General features: G+C 41.7%; 1 protein-coding gene across 2 annotated transcripts in view; it reads right to left on the bottom strand.

The window, feature by feature from the left end:
* The window catches only part of PLEK (pleckstrin), a gene marked incomplete at its 3' end in the record, with an annotated part of 40,121 nt that extends 32,714 nt beyond the window's left edge, over positions 1 to 7,407 (bottom strand). Inside the window, exon 1 of one of the 2 annotated variants that reach the window (XM_084798673.1) lies at positions 7,166 to 7,407. In XM_084798673.1, the coding sequence (XP_084654799.1) occupies positions 7,166 to 7,207 (42 nt within the window). In that variant the 5' untranslated portion in view covers positions 7,208 to 7,407. The remainder of the gene's footprint in view (positions 1 to 7,165) is intronic. The other variant, XM_084798672.1, reaches the window with a different exon arrangement.
* Positions 7,408 to 25,420: the final 18,013 nt, after the last annotated feature.

Genomic DNA, 25,420 nt, shown 5'->3' with positions numbered 1-25,420 from the left:
CATTTTGCTAGGCAAACTTAAGATGTAAATTTAAAATGCTAATTTTAGGATCGGTCAGGAGTTCCTTCCCAGAGCTACATTTATCAGCCAGTGCATAAATGTGTCTCAGGAGGGACGAAGTTCTCAGAATGAAAATGAAGTCATATTGGATGTGATGGGATTTGCCTGTAATTACCAGCTGAAGCAGGCTAACAATTCTGAGGGCAGACTGACCTTCGCAGCGAGATCCTAGCTCAAAACCAACAACCAAGCAAAAAAAGTGATGGCCCTTGGAAATAAGTAAAGCTGAAAGGTCACCTGGCACTGATGTCTTCTGACTTTGGTCCTACTTAGGATCGTACATACATCATTTTTCAGTTGCAAACATATTTCAGTTATTTTTACACCAACTCCAGCATAACATGCCGGGATTAAATCACTCAAAACTGAGGTCTAAAAACAGAGAGGAATCATAACTAATATGGCAAGAAAAAAATCCTTTCTACCAATTTTCTCCTCCTTTTGGCTACCAGACAGAGGACCTCCAGCAATTAGTACCCTGGAGGCGGGGAGAGAGGCGGTTGGAGGAGGAGGCCAAACTCCTGTGCCAGCCCAAAAAGAAACTTGCCAGCCTAGAAGAGATTTCACACAGTTCTGACAACGAGAGACCCTCTTCCAGGAGGTCCCGGAACCCCGACAATAATGGTTAGTGAGGTTGGGGTCACGGATACTGTTCAGCTGTGTATAGTTTCCTATTTATACCGAACCTCCCGTCACTGAGTGAAAACAGACTTGGGCCTGTTCCTCTTCCCAGTAATGCTATTCTGCATGCATCTCTTTGCTCTGCTTTTCACTAGTATAGACTGCTGGTTCCGCAGATTCTGTGCTTCTCAGGTATCATGGGGACCAGTGCTTCACGCAGGGACCCTGATAGCTACAAATGAACTGGGGCCCGTTCAGACAAGAATGTTGTGGTGCTGCTGGTGGTGCTCCAGGAGACTTGTGGGAGAAATTGAAGAGTTTCAGCCTAGCAAGAGACAGGCAAAGTGGATAAGTATTTTTCTTCAAAGGTGTTTAATTTTTGCACTTTTGTTGTTGTTGCTGTTGTTGTTGTTATTGTTGTTGTTGATGATGATAGTGGTTGGTTTGGGTTCTGGTTTTAGAGGTTTTTTTTTTTTTGGCTTTTTGTTTGTTTGGTTGGTTGTTGGTTTTTTGTTTGTTTGGGTTTTTTTTTTAGTCACCTTAGGCTGACTCACTACACAGCTGAAGGAGACCTTGAGCTTTTGGTTGTCCCTTCTCCATCCACACCTCCAGAGTGATGGGATTAAAAGTGTACGCCATCACATCTCACTTTTTTTTTTTTGTTTCATTTTATTTTCTTTTGAGACACGATTTCTCTATATTACTCAGACTAGCCTTGAACCTGTGCCAATTCTCTGGCCTCAGCCTCTTGAGAACTAGGATTATAGGCATGAGATACCACACCCAGCTTCTAGATAGCTTGGAAATTCCACTAGGAGGAAGTTTTAGAAAACCTTTTTTTGTTTGTTTGTTTGTTTTTATATCAACCAAAGGGAAAAAAATTAAACTTGTAAGCTCTCTATCAAGAGATGTGTTAAATATTAATTGAATATTAATATATTAATCATAAGCAAAATATACGAGGCACAAGTGAGAAACTCAATTACATGCTTCACATCCGTAGATTTCTGCATACTTGCTCTGCAGTGCTGCCATGCCTGTAGTCTTCCCTGATGACTCCTGTTCCTCTCCCTTAATGCCAAAGTAATAGTAACTGTGAGGAGCCTGTGTTACCTGATCACTTAATGACTGGCTTAGCTGAGCTCTTCCCCTTTTTTAAATACCTTACATGCTACTGCAGTGTGGAACTCTGATTTTTCCTGGTCTCTGTAACTCTATTTTAGGCACATCTCTTCCTCGAGAAGAGCTCAGTCCAGAAATGATAGATCATTTCTCATGTTCAAGACCTGACCTGTGTGTTGAGAGTATAGAAATGAAAGCGATGCTGTCTCCATCCTCAAAGAGTTCAGATCTTACAGGGGAGACTGTGACCTCTTGTCGGCATGTCCAGCTTCACACACAGAAACCAGGGCTAGAGGCTCAGGGCTGAGGGAAGCGAACTGTGTGCTCAGGGCCCTCTCAGATACTTCCGGGAATGAAGATCTTGTCTAACTTCCCCTTTCTTCCAAACTTCCCATTTCGTATGCTGGTAGAGAGCTCAAATTCAAAAAGATTCCATTACGACCAACACTATGTGTGATGTGGGCATCATTATGATATTCCCCCGTGCCTGGGGGCATTTCATTTTGAGTAACGTGATATTAAATCAGCCTTTCACTTCGAGCGCATTGTAAATCACATCACCTGGCTTCCTACTTCTGGGGAACTTGTTTTACATCGTGTCGAACCCCTTAGGAAGCAAGGAAACAAGCCTATGCAGTAGTATATTTCATGTGAATAAGTTCTATTAAATTGGACTTTCCTTAGTGAAAAAACAAAACCACATTTAAATAAGCTGCACAGAAGGGCAGTGTGGTTTCCAACCTGGTTTCCTGAGTTTTAGATGTGTGCTCACATTTTGCCTTTGTCTTTTCCAGGCTCTGAGACCTTGAACAAACTGTTCATTTTTTTTCTAAACATCAATACCTACTTCTCCTTATAAAAATTAAATGACATGATACATTTAAAAGAGATTATCACACTGTAGGGCCTCAGAAATGGCCACCGTAGAGACAGGTCGGAGTCCAATTTTATGAGTAATACAGTTGGGATGATTCTGGCCCAAGAGTGTCCTGGTCCCATCTATCAGAGAAAGGAATTCTTTTGGGAAAGGAGATCACTGCTGTTTGAACCCATAAGGACCAAGTGAAAATCGGTTACAGTGGGTACATGCAGCTCTGGGTTATGCTGGTGCCACACTCCCAGTTCCATGTCAGCTGTGCCATGATTTTTTTATCTTGCGGACCTTCAGCAACACCTTCTGCCTCTCTGGACCTCAGTAAAGTAATGGATAGTTGTATGTGTTTCCTAGGGTTATCCTAGGAATGTTCTATAAAGTCATTAATGCACTAAAGGCTTAGCACTGTCCCTAACACGCTGTGCACTCATGTTAACCACCACAAGAAGAGAATGCAAACTTCTGGGGATTGTTTCATTCTGTTCAGAAGACAACATGGTTCCTTGGACAAAATCCTCAGTCTGTTTTGTTTTCTTTTTATCCTTGACTTACTCACTGCTGGTTCTTTACTTCCTTTAACAATGGCATACATATAATGTACTTTGATAAATACCCCTTCCCCAGTCAGCCTCTCCTATTTTCACCAAACCCCTTCATCCAAACACCAGCTTAACACTAAATTCAACAATACATGCTTTCTGCTACAAGTGAGTGGAGCACCCTCCCAGCTCCCTGCTCTTGTCTTTCTCACCACCCTAGTTTCTGGCTGTCTATCCACCTCACAGGACATTCAAGTCTTATGATGCTGTTCAAATCTATCCTTCAGTGCCTAGTAATTGCTGAGTTGCTGTCATGGAAACTAGGTTTTGTTTTTGTTTTTGTTTTTTTTTTTTTTTGACAATGAGAGACCTAACATGAAGGAATCTTCTCTTGTTTTAAAGTTATGGTTATAGGAACATCCAATTCATACATATTCAAGAACTGAAGTATTTATTTCTCAAAAATTAATTTCCTAACCAGAAACAAAGAGAGCTAAAATAACTAAGCTCAAGTTATTTTCAATATACCTGTGCTTTCCAGAGCACTATGGGGCCATGAGATGGGGGTTTTGCTATTGGGCAAGCCTGGGGTTGAACTCCAGGCCATCCTCTTACAGTTGTTTGATAATTTGCACGTCCCTTACTCTCTATCAGGTCTTAGGATTGAAGAGGGATCCCTTTGGTATGGCAGCAAGTGGTACATACAGGGCCACAAATGCTCCTTAAAATAATCACAAGTGACAAGACTCAGAGGCAAGGAGTGCTGTATAGAAAGAAACAGTTGAGAATGACAGTCACATTTTTTTCTCCCCTTCTTAGCCAGAATCTCTATTTAAAGAGATTCTGCCAGGAGGCAGAAGAGGAAACATAAATTGTGAAACGTGGACAGTTATCTCTAACTGAACAAAAAGAGAAACATGGGCTTAGGAGATGGCTCAGGCGGAAATGCACTTGCTGCCAGGCCTGGTGACTTGGATCTAATCTCCAGGAACCACATGGTGGGTGGGGGCAATCCACCCGCAAGCTGTCTACCGACCTCAGCACACACACTGTGGGTACACGTGTACACACACACACACACACACACACACACACACACACACACACACACACACTACAGAGAGAGGGGTATGAGGGAGAGCCTAAAAAAGAAAAAGAAAGAAAGAGGCAGAACAAAAAAGAGATGTTTTAAAGTTTATACTATTGGCTATCAACCCTAAGACTTAACAAAATTTCTATGTCAGTGTTTTCCAATGTTATACTCTTTTCCAACCAAAATATCCCAACTTAAAAAGTAATTATTTCATAAGACATAGGAGAGAGGAAGCATGCTTAATTTCCACCCTGGAATCTTGAGCTGCATAGACCAGACAAGCAAAGAACAAGAAAACATTTCGGTTACTGTTGGCACGCTTTTATCTGAGCAGCCACACTCACGGCTCCTAGAGTCGCCACAGAAGGAGACGCTCAGGGTGCTTTCCACAGAAAGGATTTAGAACCCTAACCCATCCCACAGGTTGCTGTGATGTATTTGCTTTCTGATATCTGTCTTCACTTATGTGCTACCCACTGTACTCTAGGTTCTTATATAGAGGGAGAGTTAGGTAGATTTTAATTCACATAATACGACTGAAAAGACCTTACTAATGAGAAATCTTAATTTCAGATTTACAGCTGCAAAAAATGCCAAATTCCAAGGTTGGGAGGACATCTCTGTGGTAAAACATTTTTGCCCAACCGTATGCAAGGCCCTGGATTTGAACTGCAACATTGAAAAAAAATTCAAACAAAAGTTAAGTGCCAAATTAGAGAATACTAGTATATTATTAGAAGGCGTGTCTAAGTGGCCCTAAGGAAATGCAAAACAACATGAAAAAAAATATTAGATTGAATGTAATGTAAATCTAAGTGTAATATTAATGTGCATTTCCAAAAGAATTATGGGAGATGTACATTGTGAAAATATCAATGTGAGGCTTCACTGTGCTCTCTTCTAGAGTCTTTCCTAGATTGACACTTGTCAGTCATAATCTGAGAGAATTACAGTGGCTAATACAAAGCTATTAAATCCAGGTGCTTCACAGCGTTGCATCCACCACACCCACTTTCCAGTGAAATGGCCTCACTTATCGCAGATCAAATCATCTCTATTTTTGAAGCTTAATGACTGTAAAATGTAAGCACACAGACTTTTTGTATTAAAACAAGCCCTGGCCTGTGAGGTGGCTGAGCAGTTACAGGTGCCCGCCAGCAAGCAGAATGGCCCCGATAGAGAAGTGACTTCAGCAAATTGTCCTCTGACCTTTTCATGTACACCATGGAAGTTATGGACCCACACAAACCCACAGACACTGAGAAACACACTCTCTCTCTCTCTCTCTCTCTCTCTCTCTCTCTCTCATAAGATACGATTCAGTGTGATCAGGAAAGAGATCAGCCAACAACAGTTCCTATCAGATCTGAAAGAGGAAGGACATAGCAATCTACACCCATCTATTTCGTTTACAAAGGATGTTTCAGAATTCAACGAGCCTAAGAGGATACACACGAAGACCAAGTCACAAGTCACCAGCACAGACGCACTGTGGACACTCATGGAAGCTAGCTTTGCTTCAGAGAAAGCCTGCACTGCTAAATAGAGAATTCGGTGCCTAGGGGGCGAGAAACAGTGTTCTCCTGCCTCTGTCACTCACTCGTGTCTTGTCATCTTAGTCTCTTCACAGATAAATGAACATTTCTTTCTAATCTGAAGTTTTAAAAAAAAACAAAAACATGGAACCAGACCTCGATGTGTACGTACCCCTTAATGCCCATAGGACATAGAACTTTTTGATCTAAAAAAGAAACGAATGAAGGCCCTAAAATCAAGCTGCAGCCGGGCTAGATTGTTCATTCCTATAATCCTGGGCTTTGGGAGATTGAGTCTGGAAGTTTGCCACCAGTTCAAGGCTAGCCTTGGACATACAATAATAGCGATAGAGTAAGACCCAATCTCAAAGCTTGATTAACTAGCTAATTAATGGGCTGAATTGAGTTTTTTAAAAAGTCACGTTGTCCGCTCATTTTTTAGAAAACAACTCATAAGTTGAGTCAGAAGCAACATTTCTGAGACCCTGAAACCCAGTGCGTTTGCATACTCAGTACTGCTCACAGGATGCCAGCAGCCCTTACGTGTGAATTCACCGTGCAAGGAACTTTCACAACTGAAGGCCCACACAGCAGCAGGGGAAAGACTAGAAACACTGACAAAATTCCATTTTCCATGACACTGAGCAATTTTTAATATTCTCACATCTCCACTCCCATTCTTTAAGATGATAAAAAACTACCACTTTGGTGGTCTGTTATACAAATTTACTAAGGTTTCAAGTAAGACACAGCAGCTGACACCCACATTTACCACCTCTAACCACCCTAACACCCATGAAATAAAACACAAGGTCTTTCATGCGATAAGTCTAAGAAGGCCCAGGAAATTAGCTATATTGGTCTGTTAGCTTACTACTACTCAACCCCACCCAGCCCACCCTCAATCCTTCCACCAGCCTGGCAACTCACATAAAAACGGAGCAGCTCTCCAAGCGACTTCTATAACAGAAGTATTCAAGGCTTCCCCCCCCCCCCAGAAGACAATGTGTAGCTGTTGCAAAGTGTTTGAAATCATGAAAAAGGAAATCTGTATTTTTTACCTTCCACACCCTGCAGTCTGGAATTCTCAGGCTCATCAGAGCAAACTGAGCCGAGGCCTGAACTAGGTTAGTTCCCTTTAAAGGCAAAAAGAGTCAGGGAAACACGTTGAGGCAGCCCCACCCGCATCACACTGTGTATGCGATGCAACAATCTCTTTATCCCAACCCAACAGATCCAACATGGAGCATCCTCGAAAGGGAGGCGCAGTGTATGAAGCAAGCACTAATCTGCAAGCCTTAAAAGTGGATTCCCTACTTACCTTCTTCACAAGGTAGCCCTCCCTGATGCGCTTTGGTTCCATGCCTAGAGGTTAGCCAGCCCCACAGGTCCACACTTCAGAGTCAGCCGCACGGGTCCACACTTCAGAGTCAGCCGCACGGGTCCACACTTCAGACGCGTTCTCTGAGGAGCTCAGTCTCCTCTGAGAGCAGAGGTGGTTGTGGGCTGCCCTTTTTACAGTGAGGTCTCTTTCGCAATCTCTCTTCTGCTGGTGACTACATGATGACATCCTTTTCCCCTCACTGGGGTGACAAGTCAGAAAAGGGAACTGTACAGATGAACAGCCCATGTTTTCCTAATGCTGGAAATAGTGCAGTTTAGTCAAATATTTACCCGTATGTAAAAATCTTCTCCCAAACAGAAAAAAAAATGATAAGAGATGAACAATAAAACTTTATTGGTTGAAACTGTCCTGCTTAGGAATTATTCTTGAAATATTAAAAGTATTTAATAAAAATGCCAAGAAGCTGTTTCCATCCCCACACTGACATGCACTCCAGCCCAGCCAGGCGAGTGCTTGCCACTGTCCTCTACTGTCCCCACACTTCTAGGAGGCCCAGATGTAAAGAAAAATAAAATCATGAAATTTTCAGGTGAGTGGATGAAACTGGAAAATAATATACTAAAGTAGCCCAGCTCAGAAAGACAAATGCTGCATGTCCTCTCTTATTTATGAATCCTAGGTCTAGATTTTTAGATTTGAATCTGTAACCTTGAAGTAACCATAGAAGCCAGGAAACTAAAAGGAGATCATTGGAGAGAGGGTGGGCAATAGCTCTAGAGGTGGGTTTAATAGGATATACAGGTGCTGTGTGAACTAGTGCAGGGGAAAGTGAGGGAGGGGCTGTAATTGGGGAGAGAAGAGGAAAAGCAAGAGAAAGAGATGGGGGGCGGGCGGGGAGAGACAAACAACATTGAGAATATTGAGGATGTTTGGGAAAGCCCCAGGGAAAACATTATTTTGTAAGCTTATTTTTAAAAATACATATATGGTGTGTGTGTATGTGTGAAATGGAGTTGTACCACAAAAGCAGAGACTACTAAAAACCCCAGTGCCAGGCAGGCATGGGAAACTTCCCTTCAAATTGTTGATCAGAATTGTCCAGAAAACTCTCAGAACAGAAGAGCGAAGCATGATGGCTCATGCCTTTAATCCCAGCACTCAGGAGGCAAAAGCAGGTGAGTCTCCGTGAGTTTGAGGCCAGCCTGGTCTATGTAGTGAGTTCCAGGACAGCCAAGAATGAGGTAAGACCCTGTCAAAGTTGTTGGAAGAAAAGATGTGTGTGTGTGTGTGTGTGTGTGTGTGTGTGTGTGTGTGTGTGTATTATTATTACCATTGCCCTTGGTTGCCTCCCAGATCTTAAAGGAAGGATCTATTGCTGAAGACAGTACACACTTCAGGACACACACACAGAGGACTTAGAACACTTGAGGTGGAACTCACCTGGGAGACTCCTCCAGAGGACTAGCTCTCATAGTGCCAAAGGAGAAAAGCTAATCAACAATCCTACCCAGTTATATACCCTGTGACCCACAACAATGACTGGCACAGCAAGATATACCCAGCGGTGTAGTAGTGGCACCCAGAGTTAAAGGAGTAACCAACAACTGTCCAGTTGGATTTAAGGCTCACTTAATAGGGTTAAATCCATACTTGGTATTGTACACCTAGAAAACTACCTATGGACAGAGAGGTCTTAGATCCTGGAGAAGATCCTACTACTGCCATTTTTCTAAGTCAGAATAATAGAGTTTCTAAATGTATTTTAATATTTACATCTATAGATAAGTGTAGCTCTTGCTCCTCATCAAAGACACTTTTTTTTTCAGCACACTGAGGTTGTTTAAGAAATCCACAACTGGTCAAATTCAAAGAACAAGTGATCGTGGGGTTCCTAGCCCCAGATGATACATGTACAACACTACCCTTACCCTAAGGCTCAAGAGACATTGTGGAAGAAGAGCAGAAAGGTCATAAAAACCAAACCAAATGTTAGTATTTTCTACACAGAACTGGGAAGCTGCAGCCATGAAATCTCAACAATATAGTTGCTTAAATACAATCTGTATAGTCATACCAGTCAATACACTATCATGGGTGGGGAAAATCTTACAAGATCATACCCCTAGGTGAAGAGTCACAGCCAGTCAGTGGTGAGATCCCACCCCTAGGTGAAGAGCTACAACCCATCAATGATGAGATCCTACCATCCCTAGATAAAGAGCTACAGCCAATCAATGGCTAATGAGAGATGGAGATCCAGTTTTCTCCAGGGACCAGCCACTAAAAAGTTAGCCAATCCCTGCTTTCTCAGAAAACTGAGAATAGGGCTTCCTAAAGACCCAGCTATTCCACTCCTTGGAATATACCCAGAAAATGCTGCACCATACAACAAGGACATATGCTCAACCATGTTCATAGTGGCCTTATTCATAATAGCCAGAACATGGAAATAGCCTAAGTGTCCCTCAGTAGAAGAATGGATAAAGAAATTGTGGTACGTTTACACTATGAAATACTACTCAGCTATTAAAAATGAGGAATTCCCAAAATTTGTGGAAAAATGGATTGAACTAGAAATGATCATAATGAGTGAGTTAACCCAGAAGCAGAAAGAGTCAAGTGGTATATACTCACTTATATCTGGACACTAACCCAAGGGATATGTCCCATGAAAGCCTTCACTTACCAGGAAAGTGGGACAGAGGGGAGGACATCCTATTGGGACTCTAGGGGAGAGAAGTATGGGAGACTAGGGAAATAGAAGGATCCAGAGGGACCTAGAAACTTACAAGAAGAACATTATGGTGGGCGTATCTGGGCCCAGGGGTCCTGCTCAAACTATGGCACCAACCAAGGACAATACATGCAGTAAACATCTAGCCCCTACCCAGATCTAGCCAACTGTTCCACAGTTGAGTGGAGAGTAGGGTCTGACTTTCACACGTACTCTGGTGCCGCATATTTGACCACGTCCCCTTGATGAGGAGGCCCAGTGGCACTCAGAGGAAGGATAGCAGGCTACCAAGAAGAGACTTGATACCCTATGAGCATATACAGATGGAGGAGGTTCCCCTTAGTCACAGTCATAGGGGAGGAAAATAGGATGAAAGTGGGAGGGAGGGAGGAATGGGAGGATACAAGGGATGGGATAACAATTCAGATGTAATATGAATGAATTAATAAAAAAATTAGTAATTTAAAAAAGCTAATCCCAAGCACTCAGACCTAAACACAGGTATGTAAAAAACAACGCCAAATACTGAATGGACCCACTAGGACTGTATGGTTTTTTGAAGAGTGACAAGAATACTATAGAGGAAGAGGTCATCAAGTTGAGAAGGTTGGGAAGAATATGGGAGAAATTGGAAGGGGAGAAAGAGGGGCCTAGAAATTATCTAACTATTATTCATATATGAAATTCTTTAAAAATAAAAACTTAAAAAAAAAACTTCCAAGAAATTCTGTCTAGCACAACCAAAGTGCCCACTGTTAAGTGCATTCCTGCTCCTGTGCCGGACACTACAGCGGACTTTGTTCCATCAATCTCATTTAACTGAGTCTCTCGAGAACCCCAAGGGGTAGGATAGTATTGTTTCTTAGGAGTAGGGAGACTCAGAGGCAGAAAAGCAGCACTCGTCTCAGGTGACAAGGCAGGTACGAGCTAACGCCGGAAGGGAGGGCACCTGTACCAGAGTCCCTCCCAGTGAGCTGAGAGCAGATGCGCAGACTAGCATTGCTTCGCCCCAGGTTTTACTGAAGACATTCCCTTAGTGGTGTGTCTCAAAGGGATGTGACTGCAGAATCATTTTTTTAAGCAACCCCTAATAACATTTTGCTGTGAGTCAATTTCAAGAGAGAAGCCTAACAACCTCGTAGCTCAGAATGCAACACATTAGGAAATAGGGTCACCATAGATGTAAATAGCTAAGGAAAATGAGGTCACACTTGAACAGAGTGGCACCAATCCAATATAACCGTCGGTATAAAGGAAAGAGACACACAGAAAGGAAACTCCATTGTGAACAAAGAGGCAGAATTGTAGTGATGAGTTTTTAACTCAAGGGATGCCAACGGTGCCCGCTAGAAGACATGAGCAAGGCTGTGTTTCAGAAAACGTGGCTTTGCTGCCTTGTAAAGCATGCGATGTGGTGCTTCTGTGTTTTAAGCTACCCACTTGGAGATACTTGATTACAGTTGCACTAAGAAAACTAGATGCAGTTTTGAAAAGCTAAGATTCTATTAGATAAACTTTTATATAATATTAGGAAAGTTACTTAGTCATTCACCCTTAGTTTTATCATCATCTATAAAACAGGGACAATAAAAGCTGTCTAGTGAGCCCATTCTGAATATTAAATAAGATGATACATGTAAATATTAAGAATGTTGCGTAGATTGCAATTGAGGTCTGTAAATGTTATTCATTACCTTCAGGCAAATTAACATCATCCTGAGACCAGCCCTTCTCAGTGGTAAGTTTAAGGGATATTATGGAATCCACTAGGTGGTTTCTGAGGGCTTGAAATCTTTATCCAGCTAGACTAGTTATGAGCTGCTGGCTGCAAGCAACAGAAACCCACTTTGACTCATGGAGATGAGAGTGGGAATTCCTGGAAGGAAGCCATGTCTGCAAAGACTGACGGTACAGCTGTGATCTGGAAGGGTTGGAATGTTGCAAGTACAGAGACCCTAGTTACACCTCATCTTGGGCTCCCTTTAACTCCTGAAGTAGCCATTCTCATGCCCTCCTCTGTATGGGAATGATATCCTGAGACTAATGGACAGAAATCTTCTGTAACTCCACAGAGCATTATCTTCTACCAACCCAAAGCTATAAAGGTCATCAGGTAGCATCCGAGGCCCGTAAGAAAGATTGCCCCATCTTCTATGACCTGCGTCTCTAATGTTCCTGCCAATGTTTTTTTTTTTTTAAATGCTTGGTTTGTGGTTCTCTTTATTCTGTTATTACAAAACTCCACAAAACTTCTCCTACTTTGGAAAATTGTCTTTAGGGAGATCTAAATGTGTGTCCTGGACCAAGGTCTCTCATATTTGCAGCAGAATTAACCGTCTCTTTTATTCCTTTGAGTTGGAAGCTGTTTCTTCTGATCATGGAGGCAAATGGAGATTTGCTGAGGAAAATAAGATGCTTCATAAACTTGAAGGAACGGTAAAGACTGGCATCTCATGAAGGAAGGAAACATGGCAGCTGCAGGCATCCTAGGAAGCAAGAACTACCACAGTGTTGTTTTAAGATAGCAAGAAGACAATGCGTCCATGACTTCCAAGCCCCACAGCCTTCGAGCCCCAGGCTTCTGATAGGCCTCACTTGACCTTGAACTCCCATCTCTGGTCATTGAAAGGGCAGCATGAGGACTGAACACACTCAACAGACTCTGAGGAGTAGAGAGAATGAATGTTTCCCAAAAGTGAACCCAGGTGCTGCTAAGCACGAGAGGTAACAGAGAAAGGTGAGAGGCATCCGAGAGCCCGGAGAGTGTGAGGAAGCCAGCTGATAGTTCTCAGGGAGTCTTCCAGTTTGTTCCCTTCCATTTTCTGCTCTGCTTCCAGAAAGCAGTCACTACCTCTCTACTTTCAATGTCTTATACAAGTACTCATCACAAACAAATTTAAAGGGTTGCTAACAGGTCCCCATTACACTGACATTAACTAAAAATTATTAGAAAATACAGCAAGAGGTAAAAGATTCAGTGTTTGATGGCACCTGCACAAAGCAGGAACAGATAAAGACAATGATTTGGTTTGTCCGTATTCAAAGACAATGGAAGTCACCATTCATGAGTTTATTGGTCTCAGTTCATGATGGTTCTAATGTTGCCAGGCCTACCCTCCTCTCGACTTCTTAGCAACACCTGCTGGTCAGTAAAGGAAGTTCTCAATCAATGTCATCATTCAAGATTTCAATTTCCCACATGATGACCAAGCTGCATATATGCTACATATGTGTACAAATATCAAAAGATAGTGCCTCTGTTTGAATGTATCTTTACCTCAGATAACAATGGAAATACCACTTAGCCAATATATACAATTCATTTCCTCACTCATTTTAATTCATTAGAGCATATATAGTTGATGCTCAGTAGATAGGCTTCCAGATCATCAGACAAGAAAATTCACATGGAATGATTTTGTATATGTATAATGTGTATATAAAGGTGTGTCATAATATGTGTCCATTTACCAAAAACAAAAACAAAAACAAAAAACCCTTTCCTTGCTTTATCATCAATGATGACCTGTCATTACATTTTGGTAGTACTGACAAGTGCACTTGGATCTCAGGTCTTGATTTTTAACATTAATCTCCAATAAAATGAACTAGAGTCATTTAAATAAATGGATGATTCTAAGCATTTAGTATGAAATATAAAGGTGACCCAAGAGCATCTTGTACTGGATGGACTAAGAAGTATTTAGTTTGGGGCTGAAGAAGTTGATCAGTAGTTAAGAACACTGGGTGCTCTTCCAGACAACCTGTGTTCAATTCCCTGCACTTATATGATGCCTCACAACTATTTATAACTCCAGTTCCAGGGGATACAACAGGCGGGATCATGGTGTACGTACACGCTTGTAGGCAAAACATTGATACACACAAAATGAAAGTGGATAAATAATGTGAATTACATAAATGAAAGATAGATCCATTCTAACAATTTGAAATGATTTAAGTAGCTCAGCTACCCAAGGAAATGAAATAAAATTCCCTATTTCTTTATCTTGGGATTGTACATAATAACTTCTTTTTATCAAATGAAGAGGAGAAAGAAAGTAACCTTACTGGGGCAAAATCTTCTAAATGCTAGCTCAGCTAGAGCCTAGTGAGGAAGGTTAATTTTGTGTTTATTCAAGTTGATAGTGGTATGAATTTTGCTATCCACTTATGAATCAAAAACTAGATAAGGCCCCAATTAACTTATAGTCTGCAACATATCTGACTAAATTCCTCAAAAGTGTCAAGGTCATACAAACATAACAAAACAAAAGACACTTCTGAGAAACTTCCAGACCAAAAGGAACCTAAGGAGACATGACAACTAAATGTAGTGTGAGAGAAACAATATTCATACCCTTTAATGAAAACGTATCAATAGTAACTGTCTAGTAATGACAAATGTGGTATAGTAATGTAAATGCTAACAATGGAAAACTGGTTGGCAGATATTTGAGAACTGCATACTATCTAATTGTCTATGAATCTAAACGATAATAAAAAGAATGTGTGAAAAATATTCAACTCTATTTGACCATTTGTAATTGGAGGTTTTTATACAACTACTTGTATGTTATTCTCCTCACAATTTATCTGGTCAGGCAGGTTTGCAATTAAGTGAATCTGATTTTTGCAATAGGAACTATAGAAGGTACTTCCTTAATACGTAAGAGCTGATGAGACATAGATGAGCCTTTTGCCTTAATAACTGAGTTCAAATTTTTAAATCTGAAAATAATTTAATCCAGTATCTAACCCTCTGACTGTCATAGATTCAAGCACCCAGCTTTTCAGCTGGATGTGGAGTGGCTCTTTTGCTCTTGTTTGCTAGTTCTACAGATTGTAATTACAGAGAACACAGAAGCCCAACAGGAATGGATCACAATAGAATCTTGAAAAAGAATTTCTATAACATTAACAATATAAATTTAAAGGCCTTTAAGACTCAGTTCCTTTTTTTGAGAGACTCACCAAAGGATTAAATCTATGAGATCTTTCCAAAAATTAAATACACCTATTTAAATTGTGTTGCTTCTTTCCATGATACCAACTAACATTTTTGGAAGTAACAACAATAAAAACAGATATATCCAATTTTGACTCTGATAAAGAAGAAGTAAGCCTTGAATTCTCAATTCAAAACACAAAGTAGAGTGGTTTACTCATCTTCCTTTCTTATATGTCCCAGGCTTACCTGCCCTGAGATGGCTCCACACACAGTGGGTTGGTCCCATTTATATCAATTAAATGTCAGAAAAATGTCATTCAGACCTGCTCAGAGGCCAATCTAATGGGACAAGTTCCTCAACAGAGATCTCTCCTTCCCAGGTGACTCTAGTTAGTGCTAAGTTGATAAAATCTGACCAACACAACCAATTATCAACCCCAAACACAAACACATCGCTATTAAGCTATAATCTGTCTTTTCTTACTTATCCCCAAGATCTCATACAAATATTACAATATAAATTATACAACAACTTCAAAAGTTTCAACCATTTACAAGTCCAAGTTCTCGTTGAAACTCCAAAGTCTCTTAACTGCGCACTCCTGTAAATCAAAACAAAACAAAACAAACAAGCAAACAAAAACAATATATATATATATATATATATATATATATATATATATATAATTCTTATTCTAAGAGAGAAGTACAGCATAGCTACAGTCAAGTCAAAGGAAACCAAGTATCCAGAAGTATAAGAAGCTTAGTGTTCAATATCTGGAACTCACTCATGATCACCTGGGCTGCTAAGTGCTTGAGTAGATCCACGTCTCCAGCTCTGCTGATCATACCATAAACATAGCTTAAACATAGCTTGCCAAGTAGAGAGAGGCAGGCTTCACCCTGCTCCTTCCACTGCCCTTACCAGCCATTCTACAGTCAAGAAACTTCCAGAATCCCAGGGTATCCACTACAACTGAGGCTATACCTCAACACTGGCATGTTTCGGCTTCTCCAGTAACTCAGATCCTACCCACAGAGTACCAAGCCGCTGCTTCTCTCTGTGACACCTACAATCCAGCGGTTTGCACTGCAACTGAGGAAAATGAAAATCCCAAGAAAAGGAGAGGAACTGGGAAAGTCAATACAGAGTAAGGTAACCCAGACCCAAAAGAAAAATGTTGTACATTATCTCATATGTGCAACTTAGAAGTTTTAGATTACTGTTTAAATGGCATAGAGAAGCCATAAGAATACAAAGATGGCATTGACTTGAAGGGTAAGGGAAGGATATAGTAGAGCCTATGTGATAAGACAGAGAAGTTGTAAATGCTTGGTGTCAAGAGACTGAAGTAGGGATGTATGTGGGAGAAAGGGGGAGAGTAGGTGGTAGGGAAGGAGACCGATTGAAACCAAGGACTATGGAAACTATCTTATAAGCTAATTTTAAAATTCAATTTTAAAAAGGTTGAACTTATTAGAAGGTCCCTACATAGTGATATAATGCAGATCCCAGAAGCCATAAACTATTAAATGAGAAGTCCCAGTGCCAGGGATACCTTCCTACATTATGTACTTTGTTAGGTAGGTCCACAAAATGACACGAGTGCCTGTCACTTTTCTTTGTTTCCCACGGGGACTATGCGACAAGACCCCATTGCTGAAGACACCGAACACTTTGATTGCAAAATGTAGGAAGTTAAATTATAACTGAGAAGGAAGCTTCCTCCTTGCTGCCTACCTCTCACAGTGCTAGAAGATGCTATGCACCCTGCTGAAAGAGACACGTTATCAGTGGTCTTGGATAGCTTGGAACACTGTCGGCCTTCCAAGGTACTAACCTTGCAGGCAGTCTTCCAGGTGCCCACTGGTGCAATGGTGGCATGGTTGTTGTGGGGTAACTAACTGCTTCCTGCTTAGATTGGATGTCTGCTGCCCCAAAGGGAATTTATGACTTGTTCTGTATAGCTAGGGAAAAGCCCACACATGGGGTGATCCTAGACCCTTCAAGACAAGCTTTTCTTCTTTCACTAGGTTGACGCGGTATCAAGCTGATTTCTAACCATGGCTTAGTGCTTCTCCCTCCCTCCCTCCCTCTCTCCCTCTCTCTCTCTTTCTCTCTCTCTCTCTCTCTCTCTCTCTCTCTCTCTCTCTCTGTCTCTCTCTGACTGTCTCTCTGTCTCTCTCTCTCTGTCTCTCTGTCTCTCTGTCTCTCTCTCTCTGTCTCTCTCTCTCTCTCTCTCTCTCTCTGTGTGTGTGTGTGTGTGTGTGTGTGTGTGTGTGTGTGTGTGTCTGTCTCTCTCTGTCTCTCTGACTGTCTCTCTGTCTCTCTCTCTGTCTCTCTCTGTCTCTCTCTCTCTCTCTCTCTCATTCACAGAAGCATTTCTGCAGCAGGGGTTGGGGGTGCCGTGGTGGTGACGAACACAGAGAATCACAACAGAAAGTGCCGAGGATAAGTATGAATTCTCAGCCCTACGCAAGACATGTATACTACCTCCTCCAATGCTCAGGGAGCCTTATGTAAGAGGGACATAAAATGAAGTGGAGCGCTGTCAAACACTCTCTTCTGCGTATGGCAGGATCATGGTTCTTCTGAGCTCACAGCAGTTGGTACCTGCACAGCACGTACATAAGAGGAGCCCCATCAGCATTCTACCATACATGAAGGATGTGCTCCTGAGGCCCTACCCCTATCTGTGGAGTTAATGGCAGTTATTGGTTGCTGGAACAGGGAAATCGTTTTCTTTGGTGTTATGGTCATTAGTAACTTGTCTCTGTGACAGTAGATAACCCCTCACCCATTCTCATGCAAGCAGCCCTAATTAAACTCAAAGGGTGACAAAAAAAAAAGCAGGAAGAGGACTTGGAAAGAAGAGGTTCTACAGGACTGGGAAGCATATGAGAGAAAGTGGTGAGGGTAAAATGAGTAAAATACATTATATGCACCTATGAAATTGCTCAAGAATCAAATGTTAAGTGAATGCTATAAAGAAGAAAGGAAGTATTCACTGTGTAATAGCGCTGTACGATTCCACAGAGTCATCTGCAGAATCTCCAAAATACCCAGAAGACCCTAAAAGGAGCCAGAGCTGCCATCACCCAAAGTATGCAGAACTTGAGAAGCGCCACCGCGCACCTGCTGCTGCTGTGACGAGAGCTGTTCCCCAGACTCACATAGCCAGGGACACACTGGTCTAGACCTGCGTTGTGGTCTCTTGATTCTTCCACATTTTCAGACATGTGACGTCATAAAACTGGCTTCCTAGAACACATCTGCCTGGAGCTCCAAGTGTCACTTACCCTTCTTGTATTTCCTGCCCACGTCAACATGAACTAGTGGGATTAAGTGCAGCTGAGGTCACTGAGACGATTTTTGAGGAAGCTATTTTAAAAGCCGTCATGAGCTCAAGGCTGGTATTCCTGGGTCAGCACCTCCTGCTCCTCCTCACAGCTACACTCACAGGTTTAGCTTATTATTGCCTAGCTGCAAAGGGCCAGGGAGAGCTGGATGTGATCACCAGACACGGGCGAGTCTCGCGATATCTGGCAGTGGGGCTCTCACATAAACGGGTAAAAGTTTCTTCCCAAGTGAATCCCAATGAAATGAAACACCAGAACACAATTTGGTTGTGAAAATGTTAAAGTGCTAAAATCTAAATCATGATTACATAACTCATTATGATTCAAGTCACTTCTTTCTTTAAAGGATACTTTTATCACCCATGGGGGGGGAGTTAATAGCTGGATTTATTTATATTGTTCTCAAATAAGTTTGCAAAGACTCCACTGGCTGGCCTATGAGTTTCTTTTCCGTACCTAGACTCTATAAGTAAAATGAAATGGTTCTCCCTTATTTTAATCTCAACTAGTCCTCTCAATTTAATGAGGCAGCAGTTGTTATTATTATTCTCCTTGACTTATAGTTGAGGCAGCAAGATGGAAGAAGTTAAGAAACTGACCAAAATCAATACAGTTTCTAGGGATAAAGACTGGGGCTTGGCTGAGCTCTGCCTCACTTCAGAGATTCAGGCTCAACAATACGTGACACAATGTCAGCTCCAGGATGCCTCAATTGGCACTCAGAAGAAATCATTCATAAAATTGACATCAGATCCCCCAATCTACCTATTGATGGAATAAATAAATAAAGCTCTCTTGGACTTTAATTGTTGTATGGCATTGCCTACTATGCATATTTATATGGAAGGCACTCAACAAAATATTTAATGATTTAGCCTTATATTTTTCACAGCACAGCATTTTTTAATCTCTCAATCTGTGGAAAGGAAAAAGTCTTTACTTCAACGTGGAAATGGCCCTCATTCCACTGACTGTCAAGACAATAGGAAACATATATAGAACTCTAACTATCTGTCTTCATAAATAAAAGTTAGAAAATCAGAAAAAAAAGCACACACACACACACACACACACACACACACACACACACACACACACGAGGTAATTCCATAAACCTTCCTCCATGTAAGATGCACATTCATTCCAGGGACTGCTACAAAACTTAAGCCTTTGGCAACACTTTAGAGTGTGTGTTCTAGAACATGAATTAAGATCATATATGTGTCCACTGAAGTATCAAGTTATTGTTCAGGAAATGATGGCATTTCAACAGTTAAACTTTAGAGTGCTTCCTTGCACAAATGGCAAATATTGTATTGGAGTCAGCTGTCGGTTTTAATATGAATTGCAACTGGCACTCAACATTGGGCTGATATTAGTGTGATTCTTTAAAAAAAAGTTAACAAAAATAGGCAGGATGTAGGGCAGTCCTTTTTATGTTTCAAGAAGAGTCCTATGGACCTCATCCTGGTTAATCCAAACTCTATTTGTGTCTCAGAAAGCAATATCTATACCACTAGTGAAACTAAAGATGTTCACATGCTTTTTGCCACCAACCTACTTCTATTGATAAAATAAACCTCGCAGAATGCACAGTCTCATGTCTCTCTAGCTGGAATTCCAGATTTTAGATTGTAATTCCAATTAGTGATGAGAAAATGTGTTATGTAAGGCATACAAAATCAACAGCATTAACATTGCAATCTGGCATATATTAAGAACAGAACAGTGTGTGTGTGTGTGTGTGTGTGTGTGTGTGTGTGTGTGTGTGTTAGAGATGATAGATGATAGATAGATAGATGATAGATAGATAGATAGATAGATAGATGATAGATAGATAGATAGATAGATAGATAGACAGACAGGTTTTGTTTCTTTTGAAAGAATTTCTCTGTGTAGCCTTGACTGTACTGGCACTTGCTTTGTACACCAGGCTGGCCTCAAACTCAGGAGATTCGCCTGCCTCTGACCCCCAAGATCTGGGATTAAAGGCATATATCACCATGTTCAGCCAGTATATAACTGAAGTCATGAGTGAATGAATAAGATCAAAGGTCCAGAATGATAAGGCTGCAGGTTTCTAATCTTCCATACGCGTGCACTCATCTATTCCCTGATACTATGCCCTAATAATATTTCTTAGTATTTTTGTTGAGAATTTCATACACTGTTTGTTGATCATATTCTTCCCCCTTTCCCATCCCCTTCCATACCAACTCAATTTTGTGTCATTCATGTATGTATGTATGTATGTATGTATGTATGTATGTATGTATGTGTGTGTATGTGTACATATATTCCTATTAATGCTGCCTATACACTCTTAAGTGTGTAGCCATCCACTGGAGTATCTTAGAGCACTAACGGCCACATCCTTAAACAAAACTCTCCTTCCCTCAGCAACAATCGATCCCCAACATCTCTTCAGCTAGAGTCTGCACTTCATGTCCACCTCCCCCACCCACACTTGGCTTGTTTCCAGCTTGGGTTTTCATAGATCTTGTGTATATTGTTATAACCGCTGTGAGTTCACATATGTAACTGCCTATTAGGTGTGGAAAACACTGTTTCCCCATAGTCATACATCAGCTCTGTCTCTTAGAGTCAGTCTTTCTTCCCACTCTTCCAAAATCATCCCAGAGCCTTGGGAGGGAAGATACATATAATATAGATGTCCCGTTTAGGCCTGAGCATTCTACTGTCACTTACTCTGTACATCTTGACCAGCTGTGGTTCTCTGCTGCAGACAGAACTTCTCTGATAAGAGTTGAGGAATGCATTGATCTACAGGTATAACAGTAAGTCATTAGGAGTTGGAGTAATGCCATGTCTCATTAGCAGAATAATAGTAGTGCTATTCCTTCCAAGGGTCAATGACACTGTCATAGGTTCTTGCCACTGATAATTATGCCAGGTATAAGTTCCATCTTGAAAACTGGCCTTAAATCCAAACAAAAAGTGGTTGGTTGCACCCATGACATTCATGTCACTATTGTTCTGGTGGGCATATCTTGCCAGAAAGGTTGTTATTATAGCTCGTCATGCAAATGCTGCTTACTTACTTGGTATGTGGGTGGGTATGGGTGTGTGCGCATAGGTGTATACATGCTGTGGTGTTCGTGTAAAAGAAGAAGACAGCTTTCAGAATTCGTTTAATTTTTGACCATTTGGGTTCTGAGGATCAAACACAGGTCTTCAAGCTTGGCAACAAGTGCCTTTATCTACTGAGGCACCTTGCTGACCTAGCCCATGGCCTGCAACTTTTTTTTTTTTAACTTTTTATTGAAACTTTGTGACTTTCACATCATGCACCCCAGTCCTACTCATCTCCCTGTCATCCCCTCATATCTGCCCTCTGCCCTTGCATCCTCCCCCCAAAGGAAAAAATAGCACAAACAAACAAAAATAAAACAAAACAAGGCATAGAAACTATCTCGTCGTGGGAGCTGTAGTGTGTCACGGGGTGTCGCACAGTATACTCCTCTGTCCACTCATCTTCATGTGCAAATGAGTCTTTGGTCTGGTTCAAGGTCTCTGGCTTTTGTGACACCATCAGTATTGGCTCCTCACCGAGACTCTTCCCAGTTATCCTATTGTTGCCGTGTGTCTTGGAGATCCTGCAACTTTGGATCCACAGAACCAGCCCTTTTACACCCTCTAAGAGATCACAAATGGTGTAGATTTTGGGGTGGGCCAACACAAAGGCTTGGATCTGGGCCTGCATAGTTGCTGAGCTGGTCAGCCTGCTGGCTGTCCCTTATCTGAACCACCAGGGTGAGCTCTCCAGCACTGCTCTGGCTAAGCCACCCAATGCAGCCATCAGCAAGAGGCAGGGTCAGCTCTCCTGCTCACAAGTCCTTGGGGCCAGCTCACCTAGACCCACACCTCCAGAGCCAGCTCCACTGTGCTGCCTGGTTGAGGCTCCAGGTCCACTCTCCCAAATACTCCAGTTGGCAAGGGGCTAGGCCATTTCTCCTAACCTCACACCTTCCGAGCTTGCTCACCCATGCCTTTGCCATCAGGGCCAGAACCACCATGTTGCTCCAGCAAGATGGCCCTGTAAATTCTTAACAATTCTTTAGTCTCTGACATCTGCTTCAGTTCAGTGATTGGATAGATGTTCCTTCATTGTTTCCTGTTCTGTGCTATGGAGTGGTCCCCCAACAGCTCTGATTAAACTGAAACTATGTAGACCAAGATAGCCTCAAATTCACAGAAATAAACCTGCATCTGCCTCCCAAGTTCAGAAATTAAATGTGTATGTGTTACAATTCCCAGCCCCATATAGGATTAATCTTAATGGTGTCCCTTCTGTGGTAGTTAATCTTGGTTGTCAAGTGTGTGTCTGTGTGTGTGTGTGTGTGTGTGTGTGTGTGTGTGTGTGTGTGTGAGCGCACATGCGCGCATGTGTGTCTGTGTGTGTGTCTGTTTTCTGATTTTTACTTTTATTGAAAATAGACTCTTCTCACATAATGTATCCTGATTTCACCCCCCCCATCCTTACATTCTTCCCAGTTCCTCCCCAACTTCCCATCCAAATCCACTCCCTTTCTATCTCTCATTAGAATACAAACAGGGGGCTGGAGAGATGGCTCAGAGTTTAAGAGCGCTGGGTGCTCTACCAAAGGTCCTGAATTCAATTCCCAGTAACACTTGTTGGCTCATACCTATTTATAATGAAATATGGTACCCTCTTCTAACCTCTGGCTCACATATAGGCACAACACTGTATAAATAATAAATAAATAAATCTTTTTTAAAAAAAATAGAAAAAGGGCCCAAGGGTGTATTAGTCAGGGTTCTCTAACAGAACTTATAGTATCAATTTCCCCTCCCTCTCATGCATGGATGTATGTATGCATGTATGATATATTATGTATGTATTATATATGCATGTATATAAATGGGATGAGCATTAAAGGGATGTCTTCCTAGCTCACAGACCCACATTAGAAGTGGATCTTCCCTCTTCAAAATAAGCAAAGGAAAAAAAAAACCTTTCAGCTGTGCCTTCCATTTTGGGATTTTAGTTTCAGATGTAGTCAAGTTGACAACCAAAAAAATAACCATAACAAAGATATATTTAAATATAACAAAATAAAATATAAAACAAAAACTGCCACATTAGAGTTAGACAAAACAAACAAACAGAAAGAAAAGAGCTCAAGAGAAGGCACAGGATTCAGAGACACACCTCGGGAACCCCACAAAAACCACTCAACCAGTAGCAATAATATATAGGCAGAGGACCCAGTGCTGGCCCTGTGCATGCTACCTCAGTCTCTGTAAGTTCGTATGAGCTTCGAGCATATTGTAAGAGGGTCTCGTTTTCTGAGTGTCTTCCATCCCCTCTAGCTTTTCCACTCTTTCTCCCACTCTTCCCTGACCCCTGAAGGCAGGAAACAGACAACAACATCCCACTTAGGGCTAAATGTTCCAAGGTCTCTCGTTCTCTGCATAACGTCTGGTTGCGTCCTCTGTATTGTTCTCTGTTGCAGGAGGAAGCTTTTCTGAAGATGGCTAAGCAGGGTACTGATCTATGAGCACAGCAGAATGTCATCAGGAGTCATTTTATTGCTTGTTTGCTTGTTTAGACCAGTACTGTTTGGTTTTTAGCCTAGGTCCCTGGCTACCCAGGCTCTGGCTCTTGGCCATCAAAGCAATGCTGAGTATGGATTCCATCTCATGGAGTTGGCCTTAAGTTAAAGCGGATATTAGTTGGTTACTTGCACAAACTGTGTGCCATCATTGCACTAAAATATCTTGCAGACAGGACACCATTGTATAGTAAAGAGTTTGTGGCTGGCTTAGTGTTTGGTTTCTCTTTTGGTAGCATGCAGAGTGCTGTCCTTTACCAAAGATGTTGGGACATGGTGGGGTGGGGAGAGGTGTGAAGACTCCATACAGCACTGGCTCACCTTCTGCATGTTCAACAAGCTGTATAGATGTTGACTTCAGCAACGTACTGTCTCTGCAATGGACTGGGTTGCTTGGAGGTTCCCATAGGACCCCCTTGGCCAACAACTCAGTTAGATGCAGCCCAATATCAGTACTGGAAGTTTCATTTCCTAACAAGAGCTAGCCAATTGGGACTCTGTCTCCCCACCCTCCCCCATTATTTGGTGATATTATTTAGATTGCCTTCAGATATGTGCATATTCCATCAAGTTTTCACTATATTAAGCTTCCACGCTACCCATCAAATGGGTCTGAAACTTTAATGGTCTTTTCCCATAGTTGCTCCCTGCCCCCACTTGAGCCCCCACATTAAAAAAAAAAAAGACATCATGAAATTTTCAGGTAAGTGGATAGAACCAGAAAAAAATCATCCTGAGGTATTCCAGACCCAGAAAAACAAATATGGTATGTATTCACCTATATATGGATACTAGCTGTTAAGCCAATAGTAACCAATATCCAATCAATTGAACACAGAGGGTAGATATAGAGCAGAGACTAGTGGGAACAAATAAATTGGATGGGGAGTGGAGGCAGGGTTTCTCTGTGGAGCGTTGGATGTCCCGAAACTCACTCTGTAGACCAGGCTGGCCTCAAACTCACAGAGATTTGCCTCCCTCCACATCCCAAGTGCTGGAATTTAAGTTGGGTACCACCACTGCCTGGTGCTTGTTGGGGGAGGGAAATGGAATACATGGATATGGATGGATTTGAGGGTTGATTGTCACTTTAACTGAATCTGCAAGTAACTAAGATATCAGCCTCTGGGAACACCTGTGAAGGATTTCTTGATTGTGTTTATCAAAACAGGAAGGCCCACCATTAATGTGGGTGGGAATGTGAGTCTGATGGCCCAGATATAAGGAAATCCAAGTGGAAAGCTTGCTGTTACTTCTTGCTGGTAAATCATCTAGCATGTTGATTTAATCTACCCAGTTACTGTCACTTCCATTACTACTAATGCTACCATTTCTAGCATTCATTGGAATTGGAAAACAGCTTCTTGCTGCCTTTCTACGTTGGCTGAAAGCCCATGAATCTCCAGGAGTCTTCTAAGCCATCAACATAAAGTGCACAGAACAAAGTATATTGGAACCTACAAGAGAAAAGGACTAAGTTATGTAGAAAGACAAGTTCATCAGACTGATGGCTGATTTTTAAATGAAAACATTTAAAGCCATATATCTGAAATGATATATTTGAAGTTCTGCAAGACCCTACCCAGATT

The sequence above is a fragment of the Acomys minous genome, assembly GCF_964271855.1.
Source record: "Acomys minous genome assembly, chromosome: 10".
NCBI lineage: Eukaryota > Metazoa > Chordata > Mammalia > Rodentia > Muridae > Acomys > Acomys minous.
Note: the sequence above shows the minus strand (reverse complement) of the source record. Positions and strands in the feature narration are given on the sequence as shown.